This window comes from Acomys russatus, chromosome 16, assembly GCF_903995435.1.
Source record: "Acomys russatus chromosome 16, mAcoRus1.1, whole genome shotgun sequence".
In the NCBI taxonomy this organism is placed as follows: domain Eukaryota; kingdom Metazoa; phylum Chordata; class Mammalia; order Rodentia; family Muridae; genus Acomys; species Acomys russatus.
This window is the reverse complement of record NC_067152.1, coordinates 41,715,508-41,742,998: the sequence shown is the minus strand read 5'-3', so window position 1 is coordinate 41,742,998 and position 27,491 is coordinate 41,715,508. Positions and strand designations below refer to the sequence as shown.

Sequence of the window (27,491 nt, the reverse complement as noted above, 5' to 3'; positions counted from 1 at the left end):
GCCCAGGCTCACTGCTTGACTTGGGTGGATGGCCCGGAGTGCCCGGAAATGACCAAGACCCCCACACCTCCCTCCAGTTATGTGTCCCTCCTTCTCCAGGAGGCCAGGAAAGTCTGGTCCTTACTGTTGTCCTCGTTGACCAGTCCATAGCAGACCTCGTAGGCTGTGATCTCGCCGTTTGTCTCAGCTGGCTCAGCCCAGCTCAGCTGGGTCACCGTAGAAGAGACAACATTGAAAGCCAGCCGCCCTGGCTCGCTGGGTACTGGAAAGGAGCAGGAAGTGCTCTATTAGTGGGTCGGTGGCAGAGGGAGGGAGGGATGGATGGATGGATGGGGCTGGGCACATGGACAGCAGGTAGCTGGGTGGACAGAGGTATCACTAAGACTAACCTTCCTGGTGGGTGCGGCAGGACACCAGTGAGCTATAGGGCCCCTCTCCCTGTGCCCCATAGGCGCACACCTTCATTTCATAGTCGCAGTAGGGGTACAGGTTGGTGAGCTCCACTGAGGGCACCTTGCTATCCAGCAGGTGGGCCTCAGACTCAGAGTCGCCCTGGATCCAGTACTTCACCTGCGGGAAGCAGCAAGCGCTGGGATTCATTCCCTTTGTCTATGTGACACTGGAGCCCCCTACCCCCCTTCGCCCTCCATCCCTTCCCCCACCCCTCAGCAAGGCTTAAGGCAGAGCACCTGTTCTCCCAGGCTGGGCGAGAAAGGCTGGAGCTGAAGAACTCAGGAATGGGTCTTTCTGCTCACAGGGTCACGGGTGGGGTTTTATCGGCCCACAGGTGACAAGCGTGCCCTCCCCTTCCCTCGGGGCAGCCCTCTCACCAGCAGACCTTCCCAGTGCCCCTCACCTTACCCTGTACCCCATTGGCTTGCCAGGAGGGGGCAGCCAGTTGAAATGGATCTTCCTGGACCCGGCAGCCTTGGCATTGGGGTTCTGTGGGGCACCCAGGTCTCCACGGGGTGGTGGTGGTGATGAAAGTGCCTGACTTATGAGGCTCCTGTCCGTTTCATCTAGTCAAAGGGGTGCAGAGGGTAGGGCGGCTGGCTAAGTATTTGTTACCACCAGGGGGCGCCAGAGACTTTGTTCAGCATCCCAGGCTCTCCAGTTTTAAAAGTTCAATTAAGCTCTGTCAATGCAACTGGAATTCTTTATCCCTCTTGTCCAGTTCCTTAATATGTTGAGGCTATGGGGTAGGAGAAAAGTGCACAGCCCACCAACCCCTTTTCTTATGCAAAACAGTTCCTTTTTTTTTTTTTATCCCATCTTTTGTTTCCCTCCCATTCTTCCTAGTCCCATTCACCTTTCCTGATAAAAAGAGCCTTTTGCTCTCTGTGACCCTTAGAGTACACTCCACAGGGGACCCTCTCTGACCCAGACCTGGCTCTAGTCTTGTTTCTCTTGTCCTCCTCTGCTCTTCCTGGTGCTCTTTTTCCTCAGTGGGTGTGGGTAATAGAATAGCCATGGGCTTTGGGGGACCTCTAACTGTTTTGTTTTGTTTTGTTCTTTTATTTATAAAAACACTGAGGCCGGGCGTGGTGGCCTTTAATCACAGCACTCAGGATGCAGAGGCAGGCGGATCGCTGTGAGTTCGAGGCCAGCCTGGTCTACAAAGTGAGTCCAGGGTGGCCAAGGCTACACAGAGAAACCTTGTCTTGAAAAACCAAAAAGAATGAAAATAAAAAAAGATCTCATTAGGGTCGACTGCTGAACTCTGTCAAGACAGGGTAAGCAAGTCCTCAATAGTTCCTGTCTCACGAATATATCACGAATATCTCTATATTGGGCTAGAAGGCCGAAGATGATGCTCCAACGTTATGGAGAATGTTGGGTGACAGTTCAGGTTACTGCCTGTCTCAATCGTTTTTTCATTTTTAAAGTTCCTAACCTGCACTTCCAGTTCACTCAGGTATTTAAGTTTTATTCCTTCTCAGGTCTCTGATAGGGTTGAAGACCAGATAGTTTAGTCTTACGGTTAAGCCTAGTGGCTTAGGGGTTAAGATTTTTTAGATCAAAATAGATGTTTTAAGTTAATAGAGATGAGATATGATAGATATTGGTCTTCTTTTTTTCTTTTATTTATTTATTGTTATTTATTGTATATAAGTGCTTTTATCTACAGAAGAGGGCATCAGATTACATTACAGATGGTTGTGAGCCACCACGTGGTTGCTGGGAATTGAACTCAGGACCCCCGGAAGAGCAGGCGGTGCTCTTAACCACTGAGCCATTTCTCCAGCCCTAGATATTGGTTTTCATTAAAAAATTTAGACCCAACAAGACAGGAAATATGTTTACTTCAAGTTTGACAAATACAAATAGCTAAACCACTATGTAACATTTATATAACTCAGGATTGTCTCACGGTTCTTCCTGCTGTGTGTAGTTGATTTTATTCATGTGTAATAATATAAATGTATATGTTAAAAAAGAAACATTAAAAAAAAAATCTCATTAGGGGGCTGGAGAGATGGCTCAGAGGCTAAGAGCACCATCTGCTCTTCCAAAGGTCTCGAGTTCAATTCCCAGCACCCACATGGTGGCTTACGACCATCTGGACCCTCTGTAATGAGATCTGGTGTCCTCTTGTGGCTGGCAGGCACACATGCACAATTGGGCATATAAATAATAAATCTTGAAAAAAAAAATCTCATCTAGGGCAGAGGGCTGTGGTGCACAGCACTCAGGACAGAGGCTGACAGATCTCTGAGCTCAAGGCCATCCTGGCCTATAAAGGGAGTCCAGGACAGCCAAGGCCACACAGAGAAACCTTGTCTAGAAAAACAAACAAACAAACAAACCAATCTCAGCCAGGAGAGATGGTTCAACAGTTAAGAGCACTGGCTGCTCTTTCAGATGTCCTGAGTGAACCACATGGTGGCATGCAGGTGTGCATGCAGATAGAGCATTCGTATACATAAAGTAAAAAAAAAAAAAAAAAAAAAAGTGTGGGGCTGGCAAGAAAGACACTTGTGCCGGGTGGTGGTGGTGGTGCATGCCTTTAATGCCAGCACTTGGGAGGCAGAGGCTGGTGGATCTCTGTGAGTTCGAGGCCAGCCTAGTCTACAAAGTGAGTCCAGGACAGCTAAGGCTACACAGAGAAACCCTGTCTCCGAAAAATAAAAAATAATATAAATGTTCCAAATATTATGTGTGAATGATCCTAGTGTTGTGCCCTGGGTGTGTATTTGAGTCTGGAGTCCTGTCAGGAGGTCCTCGGCCTCCCTCTCCCCCTCTTATGCGGCCCCAGGCTTTCCTCACCTTGCTCCCCGAGGATGACGGTAGCTGTGTTGGGCTGGCCCAGGCGGGCTCCGAACTTGGGGTTGCTGAGTTGGACGTGGAAGCGGCGGACCTGGCGGCCACGCAGGAGGGAATCGACTTCCTGCAACTCCAGGAGTTTCACCTGCAACTCCTTCCAGGTCTCTCCCGGGTGGAACAGCAGCTCACCCTCCGCAGGGACGTAGTCCTGCAGTGGGAGGAGCCAGGGTCGGCCGGAGCCCGAGCAGGTTGCACAAGGAAGTCACGCACGCGCAGGCAGAAGGTTAACCCAGCTGGGACAGCGGCCATGCCCAGGAGGGGAAGAACTGTCTGTCCCCTGCAAGGTGGCTCTGAAGTCTGGGATTCTATTGGGCTCCAGACCCTTGGTGGGCTAAGTTTCTTATTTGTCTCTACTGTGTGTATGGGATTAACGATGGGGCCATAGAGGGAGTTAGACTTACATCTTTCCAAACTGGATTTTCAGGCCACCTCATGTGGGTGGCTGGGACTCGAATTAGCCACTGAGCATCTCTCAGCACCCAGATTATTTTATTTTATTTTTGAGACAAGGTTTCTCTGTGTAGCCCCGGCTGGCCTCGAACTCACAGATCTGCCTGCCTCTCCCTGGGGATTAAAGGTGTGTGCCACCACCTTCAGGCCCCCAGATTTTGATGTGTGCACCTGGGTGTGTTTACCCAACCTTCTCACAAAGAAGCACTAGGTGGCGCTTCAAATTAGCAGCTCAGTTTCACACGTGGCTGGTCTGATAGCCATGGGAGACTCTACCTAGGGCAGAAAAGGAAGTCTGCCTATGGGAGAAAAGTAGGAAGCGATAGGGCTGGTTATGACAGCACTTGGAGGGCTGAGGCGAGGCATCTACTAGTGTGAGCCGTCCTGGGCTAGTGGCAAGACCTTGTTTCACAAAAAGCAGTCATCCAACCTAAAACAAAATATAGTAAGGAAATTGGTGATGGGGCTCAGTGCCTGGGCCAGATGAGCACAGGTTACCCCTGTGTTGGCTGAATAGGCCTGAAGGTCTCATGTAGCTTAGACTGACTGGGAACTCAGTATGTAGCCAAGGATAACCTTGTATTCCTGATAATTCTGCCTCTGCCTTCGACACACTGAGACTGTAGGCATGTGCCACCACCATATGGCTTCATGCACGCTGCCAACTGAGCTACACCACCAGGCTCTATTTTTTTTTATGATGAAAAAAGTGTGTATTTAGCCGGGCGTGGTGGCGCTCGCCTTTAATCCCAGCACTTGGGAGGCAGAGGCAGGCGGATCGCTGTGAGTTCGAGGCCAGCCTGGTCTACAAAGTGAGTCCAGGCAGGATGGCCAAGGCTACACAGAGAAACCCTGTCTCAAAAAACCAAAAAAAAAAAAAAAAGTGTGTATTTAGAATTAGCCAGCTGGACTCAGTTTAGATGATCCCAATTTTGTTGGCAACGTCCAGAGCATCATAATCAGGAGCCAGTCGAACATACGCCTTCTTCTCTCCGTCAGGCCTTATCAGGGCATTGGCTTTGGCCACATCAACCAGGCGCTATTTTTAATTAAAAAAATTTTTTTTTGTATTGAGGATTGAATTTACAGCCTTGTACATACTAATTAAGTGCTGTTCTATTGAGCTGGCCTGAAACTCACTGTGTTCAACAGGTTGGCCTCTTGCCTTTGTTTTCTGACTGTTGTGTTACCTGCTGGTACCACTGTGGCCAGCATTTTAAATACATCTACCAGCTGGGTGTGGTGGCCCACGCCTGTGATCCCAGCACTTAGGGAGGCAGAGGCAGGTGGATCCCTGTGAGTTTGAGGCCAGCCTGGTCTACAAAGCCAGTCCCAGACAGTCAAGACTACACAAAGAAACCCTATCTCAAAAAACCGAAACAAGGGCTGGAGAAGTGGCTCAGAGGTTAAGAGCACCGCCTGCTCTTTCCTGAGGTCCTGAGTTCAATTCCCAGCAACCACATGGTGGCTCACAACCATCTACAATGCTATCTGATGCCCTCTTCTGCAGATAAAGCACTCATATACAATAAATAAATCTTTAAAAAAAAATGAAACAAAACACATCTATGGTGGGTATGGTGCTACACACCTTTAGTCCCTGCACTCAGGAGGCAGAGGCAGGAGGATCTCTGAATTTGAAGCCAGCCTGGTCTACACATATAGTTCTAGGACAGCCAGGACTAATAAAAGATCCTGTTGGACAGTCCAGGCTACACAGAGAAACCCTGTCTCAAACCACCCCCCCAAAAAAAATCCTGTCTCCATAAAACAAAATAAATATTATACACGTGGACAGTTTTCTTTTTCTTTGAGACAGGGTTCTCTGTGTAGCTTTGTAGACCAGGCTGGCCTCGAACTCACAGCTATGCACTTGCCTCTGCCTCCCAAATACTTTTTTTGTTTTGTTTTGTTTTGTTTTTTTGAGACAGGGTTTCCCTGGCTGTCCTGGACTCGCTTTGTAGACCAGGCTGGCCTTGAACTCACAGAGATCCACCTGCCTCTGTCTTCCAAGCTCTGGGATTAAAGGTGTGTGCCACTACCACCGCCTGGCATGACTTTAAAAAACATTGTATGTATTTCTGCAGGTCTGTGTGGGATTCTGTGCATGTGAGTGAAGGGAACTGGCCCCGGAAGCCAGAAGCTCTCCTGAAGCTGCAGTTGCATCCTGTTGTAGACTGCCTGAAGTGGTTCTGCAAGACCAGTGTGCATTCTTAATTGTTGAGAGCCACTTCTCCGGCCCTTATTTTGGGTTTTTGAGACAGGGTTTTGTTATGTAGCCTGGGCTAGTCTGGAACCTGTTATCTTCCTGCTCTGGCCTCCTGAGCACTGAGGTTACAGGCCTGTGCGGCATGCCCGTCTGCATTCAGAGTCAAACCCAAGAAAACCTTGTGTGTCTGCCAGTATGGCTTGTAATTTTTTTTTTTTTTTTTTTTTTTTTTTTTGGCTTTTCGAGACAAGGTTTCTCTGTGTAGCCTTGGCTGTCCTGGACTCTGCTTTGTAGACCAGGCTGGCCTCGAACTCACAGTGATCCGCCTGCCTCTGCCTCCCGAGTGCTGGGATTATAGGCGTGCACCACCACACCTGGCTGCTTGGCTTGTAATTCTTGACAGTATTGGCTTGGGAATGAAGGGACGGCAGCCAGGCCAAGGCCCTCCCTATTGGGAAGGAAGACCAACGGTGACAGAATTGGGGGGGTCTGGCTCAAGGACACAAGGCTTGTGATTCCATTTCAAGAAGCCCAGAGTTGGGTGGCCTACACCTTTAATCCCAGCCCCCAGAGAAAGGCAGGCAGAGCTCTGTGAGTTCAAGGCAGCCTGGTCTACATAGCAAGTTCCAGGACAATCAAAGCTACATACTGAGACCTTGTCTCACAAAACAAAGTGGGGGAGCAGGTAGAGAGATGGCTTGGTGGTTTGGACCACTGACTGCTCTTCCCAGGGACTGGGGTTCAGATCCCAGCACCAAGCACATGTGTGGCATCTCCCAACTGTCTGTAACTCCAGTCCTAGGGGATCTGATGCTCTCATCTACCCTCCCTGGGCACACGTGTGGTACACAGGCATACATGTAGACAAACCCACACACACATAAAGACACATAAATGACAAACATTTTAAATCCTTAGCCAAACGTGCTGATGCTTGTCTTTGATTCCAGTGCTTCGGAGGCAGAGGCAGAGGCAGGCGGATCCCCGTGAGTTAGAGGCCAGCCAGGGTGGCTACACAGAGAAACCCTGCCTTGAAAAACCAAATAAATAGGCAAACAAGTAAGTAAGTAGAACCCCAAAGTCCTCTAGTCACAGACAGGTGACTCGGTTACCCTGGGTCATTGAAGGGTAAGCAAGGATGGTTTCGGTAGGTACCTGGCCCACCCATGAGGAGGTGATCCCCTCGCTCTGGGGTCTCAGCAACGATGGAACTCTACCCAGAGTGTGCTTGGCACTTTGGGTGAGCCACTCCTGGTAGCAGGGCCACCTTTGACTAAGGATACTGCCAGCAGCATCCAAGGACTGGTGTAGCTACCATTGAAATCACTGGATAGTCCCCGAGATGTTCCGTCAGCCCCTTGACTGGGCCTCCTTACCCGTTGTCCGTGCGCTGTATTATCCTGTGTGCTGTACGAGACCTGGGACTTGCCATTATCCAGAATGCGCCGGATGACAGGGATGCGGGCCACCTGCTCTCCACGGCTCACGATGTACTCAGACTGCTCAAAGGACACTACCCCGCTGGCTGCAGGGAGCCCGGGTACTGGTCAGGAGGCCCTGGTCTCAATTCCTTCTTAGCTACCTCCCTCCCTCCTACCCAGCCCATACTCCAGAGGAACTGGATGGCAATTGCTCGAGAAAGAAGCTAAGGGGTTGAAATAAAGTCCAGCAAGCAGCCTGGAAAGGTAGGGACTGAGACAGGAGTCTTGAGAGGCAGAGCTGAGCATCCTGGTGCAGGGAGGAGGGGCCGGGGAACCTCTGGGAGCCAGGAGGACTGTGGTCAGCATTCCAGGCACCCATAGTGCCAAGCTATAGCCAAATCTTCTCTCAATAGAGAGTTGGATGTAGGCGGAAAGTTACAGTGATGCGGATGGACACTCCCGCTTGGATTGAAGACATTTGCCTGCAGTATATTGGTCTCCATCCCCAACACCACAGAGAAGAAAGAGGAGAGAGGGACCAGATCAGGTTGCAGTGCAGTGCCTCCATGGCCCCACACCCTGACCAACCTTGTTCCTTGATGATGGTGATGTTTACCAGGCGGCGACCGAGGGTGGCAGTGCCCACAGGGACATCGATGGCCTCCACCAGCAGCTGCTTCTCATCATCATCCTCAGGCCGAATGAAGAGAGGCACGCGCACATCCACCAGCTCCACACCCTCCTGGAACTCCACCATGCCCCGGGCATCTAGGTGGGAGTCAGACAAGGGTCTCAGGGCCACACCAGTGGGAAGGGATGTGGCAAGCGGCCTGAGGGGTCTGTCCACCTTACCCTGCTCCGCAGTGAGGGTGTAGTAGCCAGGGGCCACCTTGAGTTCACGGAAGGACCCCTGATCCACTTGCTTCTCAGTCAGCTTCAATAGCGTCTGCTTGGCCGAGCGGGGCGCCAACAGCACTGTGTCCACAATGGTATGGTCTTGCCTGGGTTGTGTGTCCAAGCAGAAGAGGAGTCGGAGGAGGAGTTGGGGGGGGGGAGGGCAAGATGTGAGATAGCAGAAGGCGTAGGGTCCTTAGTGCCAGGCAGTGCCACAAGCCCACACTGGCTCCATCTCCTCCGCCTTGTAGCCAGACCACTGCAACTCCTGAGGAAGGAGTTTCCCCACCCACCTCACCAAACAGGGCTGCTGATACAAGGGCTGGGTGTGGGACAGCAGAGAGCCCCAGGGTGGGCTGCCTGGGTTCACATTCTGGTCCTGGACTTTGACAGCTAGGCAGCCTCAGGCCGGGAACATAAACCTCCCAGAAGAGCGTTGCCCATTGTGAGCACTCAGAGGTGCTGGCCAGAGCCTGGACGCCTGTGGCCCATCCCAGTTCTGTCCCAGTGTAGACCCCTTTCTCACACACCCTCCCCAGTAGGGCAGCAGCCACATAACCTGTTGGCCTGTCTGTTTGGTAGCCTGCCTGCTCCTGGGGCTCAGCATGAGAGTCTGTGGCCCCAGGAGATGGGGAGTAGGACGGTGAGCTGGTGGGGTTGGGGCTGGTCTGTGTTTTGTTCTGTTGTAGTTGAGGGGCTGATTTATAGTAAATGTGACCCAGGAAGGGAAGGAATAAGGATCCTAGGCAATGGTGGACTTAGGGCCTTCCCCTCATACGGCATGGTCACAGGAGCAGGAGAGGGTGGGTAGGTGCCTGGAGTCAGGGTAGAGGGGAGGGAGGTTGCGTTATCCCACCTTGAAAGCTCTTCAACTCACTTTTTCCCAGCATTGGGCTGCTGTCTGTGGGGAAAAGGGAGGGGCTATGAGCCACACCTGTTTTGTAGTGGGGCACAACCCCCTTGGGAGCTTAAATAAACAGCTCCCATCCAAACCTGGGAATCCCGATTGCCTGATGGCACTCCCCCCCATCTCCTCTGCCCCCCTGCCTCCCCTCCCCCCCTCGCCGTCCACCCAACTGGCCTGGGCTCCCTGGGACTCACCGGAACTTCGTGTGCTGGACTTTGTGTGCCCCATTGACCTGTCTGTACACCTCGTTCAGCTGTCAGGCAAGGCAAGACAGTTGAGAATAGTGCAGAGAGAGAGAGGACCTCTCAGAGTTGGCCATCATGTGCCTGAGGGACGAATCCTGAAACCCCAGCCTCTGCCACCACCCAAGATTTCCCCATGACAAGGCTCACGTCCAGAAAGCCCCTCTCCCCCCTGCCTAGAAAAGTCAAGGTTATGAAGCTACAGTCCTCAGCTCTCCCACAGGCTGCCATTGCACCCACATCTGCCCGCCCCCCCCCCCCCCAGCTGTTTTCTGGTCCTCACATTTTCCTCCACCTCCTGGCGAAGCTGGTCACACTCTCGGGTACCGGGCCTCATGAGGTTCTCAGTGCAGAGGCGGCCAAGGCGCAGGGACAGCCCGTAGGGTACTGGGTGGGAGGTATATGGTCATCGTCAGCCTCCTGTACAGAAGGCACTGCAGAGTGGGACCTCCGCAGACCAGCCCAAGGCTGAGGACAGCTGGCTGGCTGTTCTCAGTGTGTCAGGGACATTCAGGCCTGAGAGTCTTGGTGCCATTAGGATGGGACAGAAAGGGACTGAGTCCTGGGCCTGCACCCAACACTCAAAGAAAACAGGAATGGTATGATCCTGGGTGAGGGACAGAAACCCTAAGGGTACTGCCAAGAGGGGCAGCACCCGGCACTGGCCCTTACCAAGCTCTGTGGGGCTGGTGCTGGCGGCGTGGGTGGCAAAGCCGGGTCTCTGCACATTATTGGTGATCTTCCAGCGGACCATGTCTCGTCCCTTAAGGTTCCCACTGCGTAGCATGGGCGTGTCCAGGTGGTCAGAGGCCATCAGATTTTCCCGAAGCATATAGTGGTCTTCCTTAAAGCCCACCATGTGACCTGTGGGGAAGGGTCCTCAGTACCAACCCCTCCCTAAGCCCTCACAGCCACAACCGTCAGGTAGAACCCAGGGCCTCCCATTTTTTCTGCTCCTGGCTCCACCCACATATTTCTCTAGCCTGAAGAAAAAGCAGTCAGATACCCACTGTTCACATTTGTGCCTGGCCCATACCTTGGTTGCAGCAAGGAAGAAGCCCTAGGCAGGCCTAGGAGATAAGAGTTGGAGGTGAGGTTAGGATGGTTGTCCCAGGCTAGATAGGCCTCTCCACTTCTAGTCTTCTCACTAGAAGTGTGTGTGTGTGTGTGTGTATGTGTGTGTGTGCACGTACAGGCCCACACACGCACAGACCCAAGCCCACATGAGTGCAGGAGGTGAGGAGGACATGAGGTACCCTGCTCTGCTATTTTCCACATTATTTGATGCAGGGTCTCTCATTGAACCCAGAGATAGGCTGGTGGCCAGCAGTACCCCCCAGTGCCCCCAGTCTCTGCACTGGAGTTACAAGGTGTAAGGATTCAAACTCAGGTCCTCATTGTTGTAAAAGAACTGCTCTGATCTACTGAAATATCTCCCCAGGCCCTAGTCCCCTCACCCTTCCTTCTCTTTAAAAATATCCTTTTCTTCCCGGACATGGTGTTGCACATCCCTTTAATCCCAGGCAGAGGCAGGCAGATCTCTGTGAGTTCAAGGCCAGCCTGGTCTAGAAAGTGAGTTCCAGGACAGCCAGAGTGAGCAGCTGAGAAAAAGAGAAACCCTGACTTGAAACACACACACACACACACACACACACACACACACACACACACACACACACACCTTCTTTTCAATTACATCAGTTACCACATCTGGAGGTCAAAGGACAACTTGTAGGAGTTGGTTCTTGTCTTTTACCATGTGAGTCCCAGGAATCAAAGTCAGGTTGTCAGCTGTGGCAGCTAGTACTTTCACCTGCGGAGCCATCTTACCAGATCTCCTTCTTATTTTTATTTTTACAATTATTTATTTACTTACTTTAAAGATTTATTTATTTATTATCGATACAGTATTCTGTACCACATGTGTGCCTGAACGCCAGAAAGAAGGGACCAGATCTCATTATAAATGGCTGTGAGCCACTTTGTGGTTGATGGGAATCGAACTCAGGACCTTTGGAAGAACAGGCAGTGCTCTTAACCTCTGAGCCATCTCTCCAGCCCCACTTAATTTATTTTGAGGCAGGGTTTCATTATGTAGTCTTGGCTTGCCTCATACTTCCTAGGGAGACCAGGCTGGCCTGGAATGAACAGAGATCTGCTTGCCTTTGCTTCCTGCGTTCTGAGAAAAGTGGGGGCCACCATGCTCAGGTCTCGTGTAACCCAGGCTGCCCTCAGACTTGCTAAGGACATTTGTCATCTTTGGACTGGACCTTCCTCCCTCTATATCCCCCAATGACAGGCATATATCATTTCTTTCTCTTTTGGTGGTATTCGTTTGTTTGAGAAAAGGTCTTATTATATAGCCTTGGATGGCTTGGATCTCAATATGTAGACCAGGCTGGCCTCAAACTCACCAAGATCCACCTGCCTCTGCCTCCTGACTGCTGGGATTAAAGATGTGTGCCACCACACATAGCTATGCCCTAGTTTTATGGAATGCTGGAGGTTGAATCCAGGGCTTCATATGTATTAAGCAAGACCAACATCAACTGAGTTACAGTGGTTCGCTATGCAAACGAGTAAATCAAAGTCTCCGAGAAATGAATGTTTCTCAGATGTATTTGACCATGGGATCCCTTTCTGTGCACCATACGCACATCCCGCACTGCCAAGGGTTAAAACAGTGTGTGGCCTCGGCCCCTATAACCCAGCACCCCATGCTGTGCGTCCCCGTGCACATCTATTCTGTTGCCCCAGCCAGACTGTCAGCTCCTGCCTCCCTTGCTCACAGGGGGCTGATTCCATGGCAAGTACGAGGCAGTAGAGCTAGGCGGATGTGGGTCTGCCTTGCCATGGCCGCTTCGCACGTCCTATAGATTTTGTCCATCTGTCCAACCTGGGCCGGGGACTTACTTTGCAGCAGGCGCAGTATTTCCAACAGAGTAGCAGAAGCAGCGCCAGGAGCAACAGGAGGAAGAGGAGCAGGGGGATGAGCCACCAGAATGAGCCCGGAGGGCAGTCTGCAGGGCGAGAGGAGAAAGGAGGCAGTGCCCATGCCTGCCTGGCTGCCCAGGCTGCTGAGTGCCACAGCCATGCCCGCCCGGCTGCCGGGGGCCACAGGCTTCGCCATCTGCCAGCGTACCTTTCTTCCTGTGTACCAGCACGGTGCTGTTGGGCCCGGGGCTGCCTTCGCCCTCCACGGTGTAGCTGTAAGTGCAGTCATCGTCCTCGTCCCGGAACGAGCAGTACTCCACCACCTCTTCCGCTGGACCCACAGACCGTTAGCATGGCACCCTGACCCCAGCCCTCCACTCAGGGCACCCCAGGGCCTGGTGAAGTATTGCCTCCTCTGTGGCCTCTATCACAGGGTCTGGGGAAGAGTGTAAGTCCCCTGACCACAGATGTCACCAGAATGACCCTGCCCAGGGCTGACACCAGTAACAGCCTAGCCGGAAAGTCCATCCCTCTTGCCCCCACTCCCCCCCCACCAACTGCTCGACATCATGAGTGCGGTGTCTAGCCAGGAGAGCTGACTTAGAAGGAGGCAAATAACATCCCATAGTCCAACGATATGGCCCGCCTGGGCCCCCCCCAACTCTGCTGTGGGCACACCCCATCTTTCATCTGACACCTCATTCCCAGTTCCCTAGACTCTCTGTTATCTGCTTCGCTGTGTGCCCACCACCAGGGTTCTGTGCCTCTTGCTCCAGCGCTGTGTCAGCGTCCCCTGTCTAGGCCCTCAAGCATCTCACAGCTGCTCTCACAAGCCAGTCTGGCCTGGGTGACCTCAAGTCAGATCTCAAGCCTTTTCCCCAGAAGAGAAAACGACTGACTCTCTTCTGCCATGGGGTCTCCCTCTCAGGCCTCTTACACCCTCTCCCCTCTTCCTTCCCTTGTCCCCCCCTCCCTCCCTGCCTGCCTGCCTCTCCACCTTTTCTCTCTTCCTTTCACTGGGACACAGGGTCTCACCATGTTGCCCTGGCTGTCCTGGAATTCACTACGTGCGCAGAGATCCACCTGCTGCTGTCTCCCAAGTGCCGGCTTTGACAACATGGGATACCTTGCCAGCGCGCCTACCTTTCTTAAGCTCGTCCACCATCTTGACTTTGAAGCTGCACTCCTCGCACGCGCGTCCTTTCTTCTCCCCGGTGCCCCAGGCCTGGCACTGCACGCAGGAGCGTAAGTCCTCGCAGAGGCCCAGGCGTATCTGAGTGGTGAGAAGAGAGTAGACAGACGCCATGCTGGGTGGCCCCCAACTCCCTTTACCTCAGCCAGCCTCTCCTGCCCACACCCCAGCGACCCCTGCCTTACCGCAGAGTAGTTAATCTCACACGTGGTGTCCGTGTAGAGCGACTGCTGGATGCAGTGACAGCGGCCACACTCACAGTGGCCTCGTCCATTGCAGATGCCCTGGTGCAGGAGGAGTCAGCAGTGAGACGGCAGAGCTGCCTGCCGGCCTGCCACCCTTTCCCTTCCTTCTCGTAGAGTCTGGGTGGTATTGACCAGGGTCTCCCTCTGCTGCCCACAGTACAGGCCCCAGGCCCAGGCCTACCCCATTGCTATCGATGCAGGTGGCATTGCTGAGGGGACAGTCACAGCTTCTGCCTGTCCAACCAGGCTCACACACACACTCTCCCATGGAGCAGCGTCCCCGGTCTGTAAAGAGAAGAGAGATTAGAAGTACGTTCATATATGTATGCAATTCAAGATGGCCACCCGCTAGGGTGGGCCTCTGGGAGCTCTGTGGTAGAAGCTGCCCCTCCATTTTCTGGTTCTTCTCCCCTCTGTCCTGCCTTCTACTGAAGGCAAAGTGACCATCTCAAACACAGATTCATTCCTGCGCATAAATAAATCAAACTGCCGAGGCTGGGGAGGGGGCTCTGAGGGAAAAGGTGCTTGTGGCACAAGCGTGATGGTCTGAGATCAGTCTACAGAATCCACACGGAGCCAGCTCACACACCTGTACTGTAGCTGCATTCTCCCACCCCCAATCAATCAATAAATGTCTTACTAAAGCCACAAAAACGGCACGACAAAGCATCTAGGAGAACCTACCAATAAATGTTTAGGTTTCACTAGTGAGTGTAGCAGGGCAAGCGTGCAAACAGAAGCCGAGTGAAGCAGCCAGGGATGCCTTGCTGCGTCCCCCAGGCATGCCTTGCTGCGTCCCCCAGGCATGCCTTGCTGCGTCCCCCAGGCATGCCTTGCTGCGTCCCCCAGGCATGCCTTGCTGCGTCCCCCAGGCATGCCGCATGTGCACTGGCCACACTACACTCCTCGAGCATCGTCCTCCCCTCCTCGCTCACACTCCCACCTCTACTGACTGTCTGCCCTTCTCCAGATACAGCTGGCTTGCCCTTTCATTTCTCTACCACTCTGGAAAGGACAGCTGAAGAGAAGAAACAGCAGACAAAAACCAGATGGAGGAAGGAGGGACCCGAAAGATGGCTCAGTGTGTCATGCCTGGCAACCTGGCATCTAGCACCAACATGGTGGAGGGAGAGAACTGACTCCTGAAAATTGTCCTCTGACCCCCATCTTTATACTATGACACATGCACACAATAAGGATAAAGGAAGGTGTAGAAAAGCAAGAAATGACACCCAGTGACGAGCACACAGTGGGAACTTAATAATGACACCCAGTGACTAGCACACAGTGGGAACTTAATAATAATGACACCCAGTGACAAGCACACAGCGGGAACTTAATAAATGTTTTTAAAAAGTACATTTTATTTAAATTTTAATTTATGTGCCTTGGTGTAGGGGTATCAGATCTTGGAGTTACAGACAGTTGTGAGCTGCCATGTGGGTGCTGGGAATTGAACTCGGGTCCTTTGGAAGAGTGGGCAGTGCTCTTAACCACTGAGCCATCTCTCCAGCCCCCTTAATACATTTTTAACGATTGGATTTTAATTTATTCTTCTCTGTCTTAACTATCAATTTCTGTGCACTGCCTTGCTTGAATTGTGCCACCTCTAAAGGCAGGCCTATATAAGCTCAGCTTTTGCCAGATTATGCAGTCAGAGCCTTGGCAAAATACAGTGCTATGCCCTTTGGAAATCTGGAGGAGACATAAATTTGTGGCCACCACTAGAAATTTTGCATCTTTGGAAAGAAAACAGATTGTCCTCTCATGTTCCTGTCAACCTTTGGGGATTGAACGGGACTGTCTCCGTCTTGAGATGGAGTGGGGATCTGAGTTGCCAGAGACAGCCTAGGGGAGTAGGAATAGTGCTCTGTGGCTGTCAGGGACCTTGGTCACTGACATTTTAGGGAGGTTGAGGCTATGGCTGACCTTGAACTGGAGGGAGGGGTCCTGCCTTTACCAAGTACCCTCCCTGCCTTCAGGGCTGGCCAAGGCTGCTGAGCTCACCATTGCACAGGAATCCAGAGGTTCGGGGACACTGGAAATTGTCATACTCGCAGAAGTGACCCTCGTAGCGGCCTTCACCGTAGCACACACAACGTCCACACTGGCACTCGCCATGGCCCGAGCACGGCTTGTCTTCCCCCTCACGCAGGCAGGGCTGCGTGTCGCTCAGGGAGCCGGTGGAGCAGTTGCAGGTCTTGCCACTCCTAAGGAAGGAACTGGTCAGTCACTTCTGCACAGCCTGGGAGGAAGCCTGGGACTTTTATGTTCCTATTTTGCAGACCACAAAACTGAGGCTCTGAAAGGGTGGAGGCGTGTCCAAGTCATGCAGACACAGTGGCTCAGCTGAAAGCCAAACCTCAGGGTCCTGTTATCTGCTCGCTAACTATCCGCCTTCAGTGTTCATGTCTCAGGTCATGACTGTCTTGCTCAGTGTCTCAGGGAGATTTTGCTTGCCTTCTGTTTTTTGTTGTGAAACAGAGTCTTTTTTAGGAGGTCCTGGCTGACTTGGAACTAAGACAAGGCTGGTTTGGTCCAGATTGTCCCTCTGCCTCCTGGGTGCTGGCTTCACGAGCAGGTACCGCTGCACCTGGCTTAAGCGGGTTTGCTGTCTCTTTAAAGTCTCACTGTATTGCTCAGGCTCCAAACTTCTGGGCTTGAGGAATCCTCCTGCCTCAGTTCCCCAACTAACCAAGTGGTCCGTGCATGGAACACTACAGCCAGCAAGTGTTTCAAAGCTTTAAACACCCTTACCAACACTCACCAATAAGCTAAATTCTCTTCTTTTCTTTTCTTTCTGACACAGCGGCTCACTCTACAGGCCCAGCTGGCCTGCGACTTGATCTATATACCAGGCTTAGCCTCAACATCTCAGAGACCCATCTGCCCCTGCCTCCTGGGAGCTGGGATTACATTTGAGCCACCATATCTGCTACTAAACCCATTTCCCATTAGGCAATCTGTCTGTGTGTGGTGGGAAAAAATAAGAAATAAAAAGCCCCAGCGCTAGGGAGACAGAGGCAGGTGGATCTCTGTGAGTTCGAGGCCAGCCTGGGCTACAAAGCCAGTCAAGGACAGCCAAGGCTACACAGAGAAACCCTGTCTCAAGAAAAAAAAAAAAAAAGTGAAAAGCAGGTCATACCCGCCCTCGAGGTCTAGTTCCGCCCCTTGCAGCCATGTTGTGTCAGTTTCAGCAGAGAGACACTCAGAAACAGCCCACATGTCCACAATGGATGTGCCTCAGTGTAAGTGGAATCACGTTTACAGCACTTGAGCTGGTAACAGTGTAGCCTAGGCTAGGATAATGTCAGTCACGTTTGTACCATTGTAACTGAAGAGGAGGAGAAGGAATTGGAGATCAGAGACAGGTGGCAAAGACTTATAGTCTCAGGACCTGGGAGTCTGAGACAGGACTGAGTTTGAGGCCAGTCTGTCCTACACAGTAAGACCTTCCTTATCTCAATGATGACAATAATCCAGTACAAAAAACCAAAAACAAAACCAAGGGGGCTAGAGAGACGGCTCAGAGGTTAAGAGCACTGTCTGCTCTTCCAGAGGTCCTGAGTTCAATTCCCAGCAACCACATGGTGGCTCACAGCCATCTATAATGTGATCTGACACCCTCTTCTGGCCTGCAGGAGTACATGCAGGCAGAGCACTGTATGCATAATAAATAAATCTTAAAAAACCAAAACCAAAACCAAAAAACCACCAACCACCCAACCAGCCAACTAAACAAACAAAGAAAATAAGACAAGCCCCAAAGAGATGACGTCAAATTCAGTTAATAGGGACCATCCTAAATAGCTTGAACTGGATTCACCCAACAATTGAGTGGCCCCTCCTCCAGCCTGTTCGCAGATCTCTCATCCCTCCCCAACTGAGTATAAAGAAGGACTGCCCTGCGGCTGAACATCGCAGAGTAGGCTCCTTCCCCCACTCACCAGCCCTCGTTGCACACACAGTGTCCACACATGAAGTCGCCTCTGTAGTGGCAGCGAACCGACTGTACTTCCTTTTGCTGGAACGAGACCATGGTATGTGCATAGAAGGAAGAGACGGGGCCACTGGGCACATTTGGGGGGACGGGTGGGGGACACGGTCTCAGTTTGCAGCTGAGGCTAGTGTGGAACTTTCTCTTTTCCTTTTTCTTTTTTTCTTCTAGACAGGGTTTCTCTGTGTAGCCCTGGCCAATCTAGAACTTTCTCTGTAGTCCAGGCTGGCTTTGAACTCAGAGATCTGCCTGCCTCTGTACCTCCACTTTCTATACAGCCCAAACTGCCCTCAAACTTGAGATTTTCTTTTTCCAACCTCCTAAATGCTTGCGTTACAGGCTTTTCTATTATGCCTGGTTTTGCCACTGGGTATTTCTGCTGCTCTCTGTGACTTGGGAATAGCCTTCAGGGACATGTGTCCACAGAAGGCTCCATCTCATTTACCCAGGGCCCTCCCTCCCTCACAGCAGGCTGAATCTTACCAGCTCACAGGCGCACACGTCACAGATGACGCTAACATCCATCCGGAGGCCGTCAGAGAAGGAGGGTTTTAGATGGATGTTGCCCCTTTGGTCTTCTTCTGCCAGCTGGCACACGTGTGTCCCATCTATGTCCTCCACTGCCCGTAGCTGCACATTGTATGTGCCCTGCAGGGATCCCACTGTCAGCCAAGGCAGATGTTGCTGGGATGCTCAGAGGTGCCCTTGCCCCTTGGGCTTCTGGGATGGATCTATGTCCTAATTCCTAATCCTTAGTTCCCTGATTGCACTTGCTGTGGGTTCTGGCTCATTAGCCTGCTCATCCTAGCAACGCTTAGTGCCACGCCCTCCTATTCACCCCACTATACTGACAGGGCTATGGGCAAGCTGAGGAATGCGCCAAGCTCATCCAAGAGGTTGCTGCCAGAGATTTGAATGCCAGCGCCCACGTGTGTCCTTTGTTAGAAGATGTCACTCCTTTCGGAGGCCACGCCTAACCTCCCATTCCACTGGGTCCACAGGAGCATACCACTTCCCCCCGCTTGATGTGGAAGGACCCAGTCTCTGTCTTCTGGAGGGTATCGGAGGTGACCTCTGTCCTCAGGCCTCGTGGGCTGTCCAGGGCCCGGATATCCAGGTTGGAGCGAATCCGCTGAAGGAGAAGAAATAATCAATGGTCCGTATGGAGGCTGGGCTCGCCCACCTTGGCCTGGCCGGACTGTTCTTCCCCTCTCACGTGAATGGACGACGTATGTCAGTGTGCACGTGATGACCATGCAGGAGCCTAGGCCATTGTCAAGTAGATACCTCAGGCTCCTAGGGATGGCCAGAGACCCTGCCTCACTGGCCTAGCCCAGAGTTCCAACCTCTCGCCCTCTCTCCTTCCTCCTTCCCTGTCCCAGAGGGGCTCAGCCTCTGCAGCCCGCACTGCTCACATAGAAGGCCTCCTCCAGCAGCTCCACAATGTTGGACGAGTCCTCCTGCAGCACTCCCAGAGAGGAGACGGGGAAATATTTATGGAGCTTCTGCAGGAGACAACACAGACCTTGGGTTAAGCTTCTTCATTTTGTATCTTCCTTAGTTCTTTTTTAAATTAAATTAAATTTACTATTATCATTATTATTAGTTTTTTGAGACAGGGTTTCTCTGTGTAGCCTTGGCCATCCTGGACTCACTTTGTAGACCAGGCTGGCCTCGAACTCACAGCGATCCACCTGCCTCTGCCTCCCGAGTGCTGGGATTAAAGGCGCGCGCCGCCACGCCCAGCTCATCTTCCTTAGTTCTTATGATGCACAAGGTAAAACCAGGCACCGAGCCTGCTAATAAGTTCTGGAACCTGCCCTCTCATCTGCTTGGGGGGGTTCAGTTAGGGCACCGGCAAGACGCTTTCCCACCAGAGAGCCCCGTCCTAGGGCTTTGGGAAGGGAGGAGGCCATGAGGAGGAAAGAGTGAAGGGAGAAAGTCTGAGAAGCTCCACCACCGCCGCCACCCCCCCACCCCCACCCCCGCACTGTCCCCGAGGGTCCAGGGGGCCTCACACCTCGTAGTAGCTGTAAGAGTAGTTGGTGACAGCAAAGATGGGAATAATGTTGTGTTTGGCGAGCAGGCGCACCAGGGTGGGCACAGACGGGTAGTCCTGCGTCTTGTACTGGGTGTAGGTGCCCGTGGCATCCAGGTGGCACCTCTCGTCGTTGCGGTTCATGATGCCGGCCAGCACGTTGGCACCGTCGGACTCATAGTGGAAGGCAGACTCGGTGGAGAACACCAGCAGGTGGGTGCTGTCAGCCCTCCAGCCGATGTCCCTCTGGAAGGCAAGGGGAGGCGCGCCCACTAAGCAGGCTGCTTGCTGAAGACCTACACTCCTTTACCAGCCAGGAAAAGGGGGAGTGGTTTCCAGCAGGGGCCTGGGCTGAAGCCAGTCATGGCAGCACAGTGAATGACGACAGGGAAAACTGGGACAGCTCCGCCTGACCTCAAGCCCTCAGCCACACTGCAAGGATAGTTTAGATGCATAGGAAAATGCTCACAGGGGCTGGAGAGATAGATGGCTCAGAGGTTAAGAGCACTGGGTGCTCTTCCAGAGGTCCTGAGTTCAATTCCCAGCAACCACATGGTGGCTCACAACCATCTATAATGAGATCTGGTGCCCTCTTCTGTTGTGCAGGCATGCATACATGCAGGCAGACCACTGTATACATAATAAATAAATGTTTGAAAAAAAAAAAAAAAAAAGGAAAATGCTCACAGAGCATGTGAGGTGAAGTGGGCAGGCTGCACGAGGTAGGGCAGGTATAGTGGTCTGAAGAGGAAAAGCCCCACAGGCTCACATAGTTGAATATTTTGGTCATGAGGGAACGGTACCACTTGAGAAGGATTAGGAAGTGTGGCCCTGTTGGAAGTTTTGTGATTTTGGAAGCTTAAGGCAGGTCTAGTGTCTCTGTCTCTCTCTTCCTGCTGTCCCTGAATGTGAGTGAGGAATCACACAGGACCGGCCCCATGTCTGCCTGAATGCCACCATGCTTCCCGCATTAATGATAATGGACTAAACCTTCGAAACTGTAAGTCAGTCCCAGTGACATGCTTTCTTTCCTAAGACTTACTGTGACCATGGTGCTGCTTCATAGCAATAGAAGACTGGCTAAGACAGCAGCGTATGGCAAATAATTTGCAAAATACATAGGGTATCTTTGTTTCTGAGACAAGGCCCTGCCCCCAGTCCAGGCTGACCTCACACTTGCCATCTTTTCTGCCTTAACGTCCTGAGTGCTGGGCATAGGCAGAGACCACTTACATCTAGCACTATTTGGAAGGATTTATTTATTTATGTGAGACAGTGTCTCTCTATGTAGCCCTAGTCGTCCTAAAACTCACTACATGGATCAGGCCGGCCTCAAACTCACAGAGATCCTCCTGCCTCTGCCTCTCAGATGCTGGGATTAAAGGTGTGCACCGCCATACCTGGCTTGGGTGATTTTTTTTTTTTAAAGATTTGTTTTATTTGTATAAGTGTGTACTCACGTTTCTTGTATGCCTCATGTGTATAGATGTCTGAGGCCAAAAAAGGGTGTCAGATTCCCCCTAGCTAGAGTTACATGCAGTTTGAGCTGGTTATTGGTGTTAGGAGTCAAACTTTGGTCCCCTGGAAGAGCAACCCATAACTGTTGAGCAATCTCTCTAGCCCATTATTTTATACATTTATTGAATAAAAAAGTTTAATTTCATGTATATGGACGTTTTGCCTGCATGTCTGCCTGTCTGGATACCACATGCATGCATAGTGTTTGTGGAAGCCAGAAAAGTGAGATGGGTTCCTAGTAACTTGATTTACAGACAGTTGTAAGCCACCATCTTGGGGCTGGGAATTGAACCTGGGTCCTTTGGGAAAGCAGTGCATTCTTAACTGCTGAGCCATCTCTCCAGCCCATTGTTCTTGTTTGTTTGTTTAATTTGCTTGGTTTATTTTTTTTTATTGGTTTTTTGAGACAGGGTCTCTCTGTATAGCCTTGGCTGTCCTGGACTCACTTTGTAGACCAGGCCTGCCTCTGCCTCCCAAGTGCTGGGATTAAAGGCGTGCGCCACCACACCTGGCTTAATTTGCTTTGTTTATGACACAGGGCCTTACTATGTAGCTCCTGCTGCCTTGAACTCACTTTGTAGACCAGATGTATGTCATAATGCCCAGCCTGTTTTGCTTTTTTTTTTGTTTTTGTTTTTTTCTTTCTTTCTTTTTTCTTTTTTTCCGAGACAGGGTTTCTCTGTGTAGCCTTGGCCATCCTGGACTCACTTTGTAGACCAGGCTGGCCTCGAACTCACAGCGATCCGCCTGCCTCTGCCTCCCGAGTGCTGGGATTAAAGGCATGCGCCACCACGCCCGGCTGTTTTTGTTTTTCAAGACATGGTTTTCTCTGTGTAGCTTTGGCTGTCCTGGACTTGCTTTGTAGACCATGCTGGCCTCGAACTTACAGAGATCAACCTGTCTCTGTTTCCTGCCTGCTCGGATTCAAAGTGTGTGCCACCACCACCCGGCTAAAATTGAGAGTTTTTTGGTTTTTGTTTTTTCTGAGACAAGGTCTCTCTGTGTAACAGCCCTGGCTATCTTGGAACCGGCCTTGAACTCACAGAGATCTACCTGCCTCTGTCTGCCTCCCTAGTGCTGGGATTACAGGTCACGGCACCTGGCTTTGTCCTTTGTTTTCTAATTTATGTGCAGTATAGATAGGTTATTTTTTTTTTAAATATTTATTTATTATGTATACAGTGCTCTACCTGCATGTACTGCATGCCAGAAGAGGGCACCAGATCTCATTGTGGATGGTTGTGAGTCACCATGTGGTTGCTGGGAATTGAACTCATGACCTCTGGAAGAGCAGTCAGTGCTCTTAGCCTCTGAGCCATCTCTCCAGCCCCCTAGATAGGTTATTTTCAAAGTGGAAAAAAAAAATTGATGTAGCCTAGTACTTGTCTTCAAGCCTGATTACCGTGAGCTATGCTCCTAGGCCTGGCGGAAGGAGAGAACTGACTCCTGAAAGTTGTCCTCCGACCTCTGCGTACGCACCTCCATACTGTGGCATGTTCGTCCGCACATAAATAAGTAAATAGTTAAGTGCCAGCACAGTTGGAGATTGGACAGCTTGTAGATCTAGGAGATGGCCTGGCAGGCTAATGACAGGGCCCCGAACATTACAGAACTACTAGACCCATGTCTGTCTTGCTGGCCAATATAAAAAATGAAACAGGGCTGGAGAGATGGCTCGGTGGCTAAGAGTGCTGCCTGCTCTTCCAAAGGTCCTGAGTTCAATTCCCAGCTACCACGTGGTGGCTCACAACCATCTGTAATGAGATCTGATGCCCTCTTCTGGCCTGTGGGTGTACATGCAGGCGGAACACTGTATGCATAATAAAAAAAAATCATTTTAAAAAATCCTCACAAAAAAAGAAAAGAAAGAAAGAAAGAAAAAAAGAAAAGAAAAGAAAGCCGGGTGTGACTATGTAGGTACGGACCTTGACTGCCGCTGGAATGTCTGATGATCTTAAGTAACGGAGTCCAGGCCTCTGGGGGACCGCTTTAAGGGTCTGCAGTAGTTTATGTACCTCCCAGGAAGCTGCAGCCCTGGCGTAGGCTGGCAGGGTCCCTCCAGGCACTCACCGTGCACACAGCTGTCTGCAGGATGGCATCGAAGCCCCCTTCAGGAGCATCCAGGTTGCCTGAGATCCTCTCTCCCTGCAGTTTGTTCCAGAATTCTTCCACATTCTCTGTCAAGCTGATGACATTCTTGAAGGAGAATGGGGGGTCGCTGTTGGGCCAGGGTTCCTTCAGCCTGAGCGGGGGTGGAAATAGTGTCCGGGAGGGGTCAGGTCCCACACGCTCCGGTGTGCACGACTCATTCCGGGCAGCGGAGAATTCTAAGTGCCAGTCTGAGAGGAGGTGGAGCACACGGCCAGGAGCCTGCCCCCTGCCTCTCCACCCCCCAGACCTACTCAGCCACTCACTTCTCAGGCCTCATGTCCGTTTGAGGGACACTGACTTTGTCCACGAACTTTCCAAATCCAATAGTGTAGTCGCTGGTGAGCTGGCGCAGGATCTTGGCTGAACATCAGGAAAAAAGAAAGAGCTGAGTCCCAGCATTCCCACGGGGACCCTGTACTGCCTCAGGAAGGAGGAAGCTGGCAAAGGCGACCTCCTGTAAACACTGCATATGTACTCATAGCTCTTGTTCCATCTAAATTTTTAAAAATTTTATGTACTCAGGTATTTTGCCTACATATATGCCTGTGCACCATGAGGATCCTTTGTATTCATGGTGACCTAAAGAGGGATCACATCCTCTGGAATTGGAGCTAGAGATGGTTGTGAGCTGCTGTCTTGGTACTGGGAATTGAACCCAGGTCTCCTGGAGGAGCAGCCGGTGTTCTTAACTATGGAGCCATCTCTCCAGCCCCTTTTGTTCAGATGTGCAGGTCGGGGAGGGGACATAGATTTATGCACTTAGAGATTAGTGGGGCAGGTGGGCGCTGCACTCAGTTTAGTCTGCAGAACTGACATACCCATGGCCTTGAGGCAGGGGGGTTCCCTCTTTGTCAGCACCAGCTGGCTCAGCTGCCTGCCATTCTTGGGCCTCCTGTGAATTCTCAGATAGTGAGCAGGGTCTGGCCAGAATCTCCCTCTGAGCTCCTTTGGGGGCTTTTCGAGGTGTATGTGTGTATGGGGGGTGACGGCTCAGATGTTTTGCCCTTCCTCAAGGGGTGTGTGCAGCTGCCTTGTGTCTTGGCCCCCTGACTAGCTGGGCGAGCCCCCCTCCCCCCTCCCCATACTGGAGCCATACCCAAGTTCTGCCCCATCTGCTTGAGGTTGTCCAGATCGTCAGACATGGAGTTGGAGAAGTCCATGAGGATGTACAGATCCACAGGGCTCTCCAGCGGCTCAAACACCTTGAACACAAAGCTGTGCTCCTCGCCTGGTCGCAGCCGGACCTGCAGGCCTTGGGGAGACACCTGGCTGCGATGCAGGGCGGTGTCAATCTCCATGTTCTGTGTCCAAGGGAGTGGAACGGTTTATCAGAAGGTCACTCTGGAGACCCGAGAGGGGCATCCCAGGCTTGCCACGGTGTGCCACGATCCTTATAACCAGTCAGTCTTAGACCTGGAGAGCCCAGTCTTCCCTCTGTCCTCCTGCCCCCCCCCCCCCCCCCCGACTCCAGGCACCTTTGTGACATCAAGGCTGCTCTCCATGACCAGCACGGTCTCTGCCCGGCAGCCTGCAGCCAGAAGCTCCGCCTGGGTGTTGCAGCGCCGTTCCTTGAACAGCTGGTCAGAAGCAGACGGGCTCAGGGCAGGGAATGGCCAACCCCTGGCTGTCCCAACCCCGGGTTGTTCCCTCCTGGTTCTCCTGACCCCTTGCCTCTTCTCACATACCCACCTGCCTTTGGGTTAGACGAGGGCAATGGCGAGAGGCAAGTTGGCCAGAGCCAGAGATGGGCTGTGGGGGATGGTGGTGGATGGTAGCCGAGGCTGGCCTAGAAAGCCTAGTGGCAGTCGCTCACCTCATCTGTGCAGTAGGCACAGCTCTTGTCCACGCGGATGCACTCGGTACAGCTCTTCACCTGAGCCTTCTTGCAGCGGTTGGCTGGTGAGCAGAGGGCACGTGAAGGAGGGCTGCACCCTTCCCAGCTGCACCCTCACTCCCTCCAGAAGTGTGGACTCTCTCCCCCAAATTTAGAGAGGAGGAGGACAGAGCTAGGAATGAGCAGGCCCAGGTCTCAAACCTGGAACTGTTTTCTCAAGTCAAGAGGGTGGAATAGAACGACAAAGATGGAAGCCCGGGCTTTGTTGGGGTGGATCGCTCTTGCCACTCAATCCTTCCCAGGTGTGTCCAGCCTGTATCCCTGGGGCCCCTGTGACTAAACATAGCTATCAATGCAGACCAAGACACAATTGTAGACTTATTCAACGTGCCATGAGATTCTTTTTGGTAACCTGATTGCATAGTTCCCTAGCACGAACTTTGTAGGTGACACCATGTTTCAGTGTCGAAAGGTTGGCTGTCATTGTTTGGCCCTACAAAAGCTCCCACCTGTCCAGACGCCTGTGACGAGCCACATCCACCATCCCCTGGCAGTCCCTCCTCACTATGGCTTGTGCTTCCTAGACTGCTGCCGGGGTCTAGTCTGTGTCCCGAACCTCCTCTAGTGAGGGGGCTATGACTGTCTTGTTCATCACGAGCCTAACGCGAGGCTGGGCACACAGTAGGTTCTCAGAAAGGGAGTAAGAGGCCTCAATTTCCTCAAAGGTTATTGCGGTTCCCCCTGGTTTTGTTTTGTTAGAGTCACAATAAGGCCCTACTAGCTGCACCACAGCACACAGTGAGGCTTGTCTTGGACTGTAGGCCGAGGCTTTCCAGTCAGTGTTTAGTAGTTTGTTTGGGTTTTTTTTTTTTTTTGTCTTTTTTTTTTTTTTTTTTTTTGGTTTTTTGAGATAGGGTTTCTCTGTGTAGCCTTGGCTGTCCTGGAACTCACTCTGTAGAGCAGGCTGGCCTCAAACTCACAGAGATCCACCTGCCTCTGCCTCCCGAGTGCTGGGATCAAAGGCGTGCAGCACCACGCCCGGCCCCAGCTAGTAGTGGTTTTGATGAGGGAAACCCCAACTCCTTAGGATTGTCAATTTCTACGGGGTAAATATCCCCGCCATGACCCTCGCTACGATGAACATGACCTCCACTGGCAGGGAACATTTAATTGGTAGGAGTCATTTTCCAACTAGCGGCACTCAAGAGAGCAGTTGATATGTCTGCAGGCTCCCTCCAGGCTCCCCCAACACTCCTCAGCTCCATGGTTGAGGCCTGGGCGCTGCCTCTGAGTGGGTGCCTTATCTCCCTACACAGCCCCCTCCTTTCAATCCCAGGCCACCACGCAGGGCTTACTACTAGCAGAGGCGAAGGGCATGGATCCTCCGGTTCTCCAGCCCGAGAGGCTGACTGACATATGCAGAGTCGTGTCATAAGCCGCCAAGAGGGGACTGAAGGGATGCTCTGACTCACCCATATCTCCAGGGAGGCCGACGACACTCAGCACTGTTACCAGCAGCAGCTTCACCCAGGGGCTGCTGGACCATGGCCCTGCCATCTTCCTCCTCTTCCTGCAAAATCACAACAGTGGACACGCGATGCCTCAACAGCCCTGGTCTGCAGCATGGGCTCCCTGATCCCTATCAGAGTTTCACTGCTCAGATGAGACTATCGCGGTGTAAGTGTGGCAATGGAGGCTCACGCTGGACATGGTGGATCAAGCCTATAAGCCCAGCTCTTGGGGACGGGAAAGAGATGGAGACTGTCATGAGTTAGGTGGCCACTGGGGGTGCTCTGCCTGTGAATGGCCAAGACAAGGATTTTTTTTTTTTTTAATTTGTTTACTTTTTTTTTTTTTTTTTTTTTCAGACAGGGTTTCTCTGTGTTGCCTTGGCCATCCTGGACTCACTTTGTAGACCAGGCTGGCCTCGAACTCACAGTGATCCGCCTGCCTCTGCCTCCCGAGTGCTGGGATTAAAGGCGTGCACCACCATGCCCGGCAATTTATTTACTTTTATTGTATGTGCGTTGGTGTTTTGCCAGCATGTATGTCTGTGTGAGGGTATCAGATCTTGGAGTTACAGACAGTTGTGAGCCACCATGTGGGTGCTGGGAATTGAACCCGGGTCCATTGGA

The 27,491-nt window shown here is 52.0% G+C and overlaps 1 protein-coding gene across 3 annotated transcripts in view; it reads right to left on the bottom strand.

The window, feature by feature from the left end:
- Positions 1–26,983, bottom strand: part of Itgb4 (integrin subunit beta 4) — a 35,648-nt gene extending 8,665 nt beyond the window's left edge. For all 3 annotated transcript variants that reach the window (XM_051159063.1, XM_051159064.1, XM_051159065.1), the window contains exons 1-29: positions 26,829–26,983; positions 25,336–25,418; positions 24,998–25,099; positions 24,619–24,823; positions 23,786–23,882; positions 23,442–23,613; positions 19,836–20,099; positions 19,231–19,320; positions 18,825–18,947; positions 18,299–18,463; positions 17,766–17,842; positions 15,826–16,028; positions 14,000–14,103; positions 13,759–13,857; positions 13,525–13,654; positions 12,590–12,712; positions 12,361–12,467; positions 10,484–10,517; positions 10,120–10,311; positions 9,731–9,834; positions 9,400–9,458; positions 9,176–9,199; positions 8,257–8,405; positions 7,993–8,172; positions 7,360–7,508; positions 3,268–3,472; positions 862–1,019; positions 390–570; positions 125–262 (exon numbers count right to left, since the gene is read on the bottom strand). In XM_051159063.1, the coding sequence (XP_051015020.1) occupies positions 125–262; positions 390–570; positions 862–1,019; positions 3,268–3,472; positions 7,360–7,508; positions 7,993–8,172; positions 8,257–8,405; positions 9,176–9,199; positions 9,400–9,458; positions 9,731–9,834; positions 10,120–10,311; positions 10,484–10,517; positions 12,361–12,467; positions 12,590–12,712; positions 13,525–13,654; positions 13,759–13,857; positions 14,000–14,103; positions 15,826–16,028; positions 17,766–17,842; positions 18,299–18,463; positions 18,825–18,947; positions 19,231–19,320; positions 19,836–20,099; positions 23,442–23,613; positions 23,786–23,882; positions 24,619–24,823; positions 24,998–25,099; positions 25,336–25,418; positions 26,829–26,913 (3,802 nt within the window). In that variant the 5' untranslated portion in view covers positions 26,914–26,983. The remainder of the gene's footprint in view (positions 1–124; positions 263–389; positions 571–861; positions 1,020–3,267; positions 3,473–7,359; positions 7,509–7,992; positions 8,173–8,256; positions 8,406–9,175; positions 9,200–9,399; positions 9,459–9,730; positions 9,835–10,119; positions 10,312–10,483; positions 10,518–12,360; positions 12,468–12,589; positions 12,713–13,524; positions 13,655–13,758; positions 13,858–13,999; positions 14,104–15,825; positions 16,029–17,765; positions 17,843–18,298; positions 18,464–18,824; positions 18,948–19,230; positions 19,321–19,835; positions 20,100–23,441; positions 23,614–23,785; positions 23,883–24,618; positions 24,824–24,997; positions 25,100–25,335; positions 25,419–26,828) is intronic.
- Between the last annotated feature and the right edge of the window lie 508 nt (positions 26,984–27,491).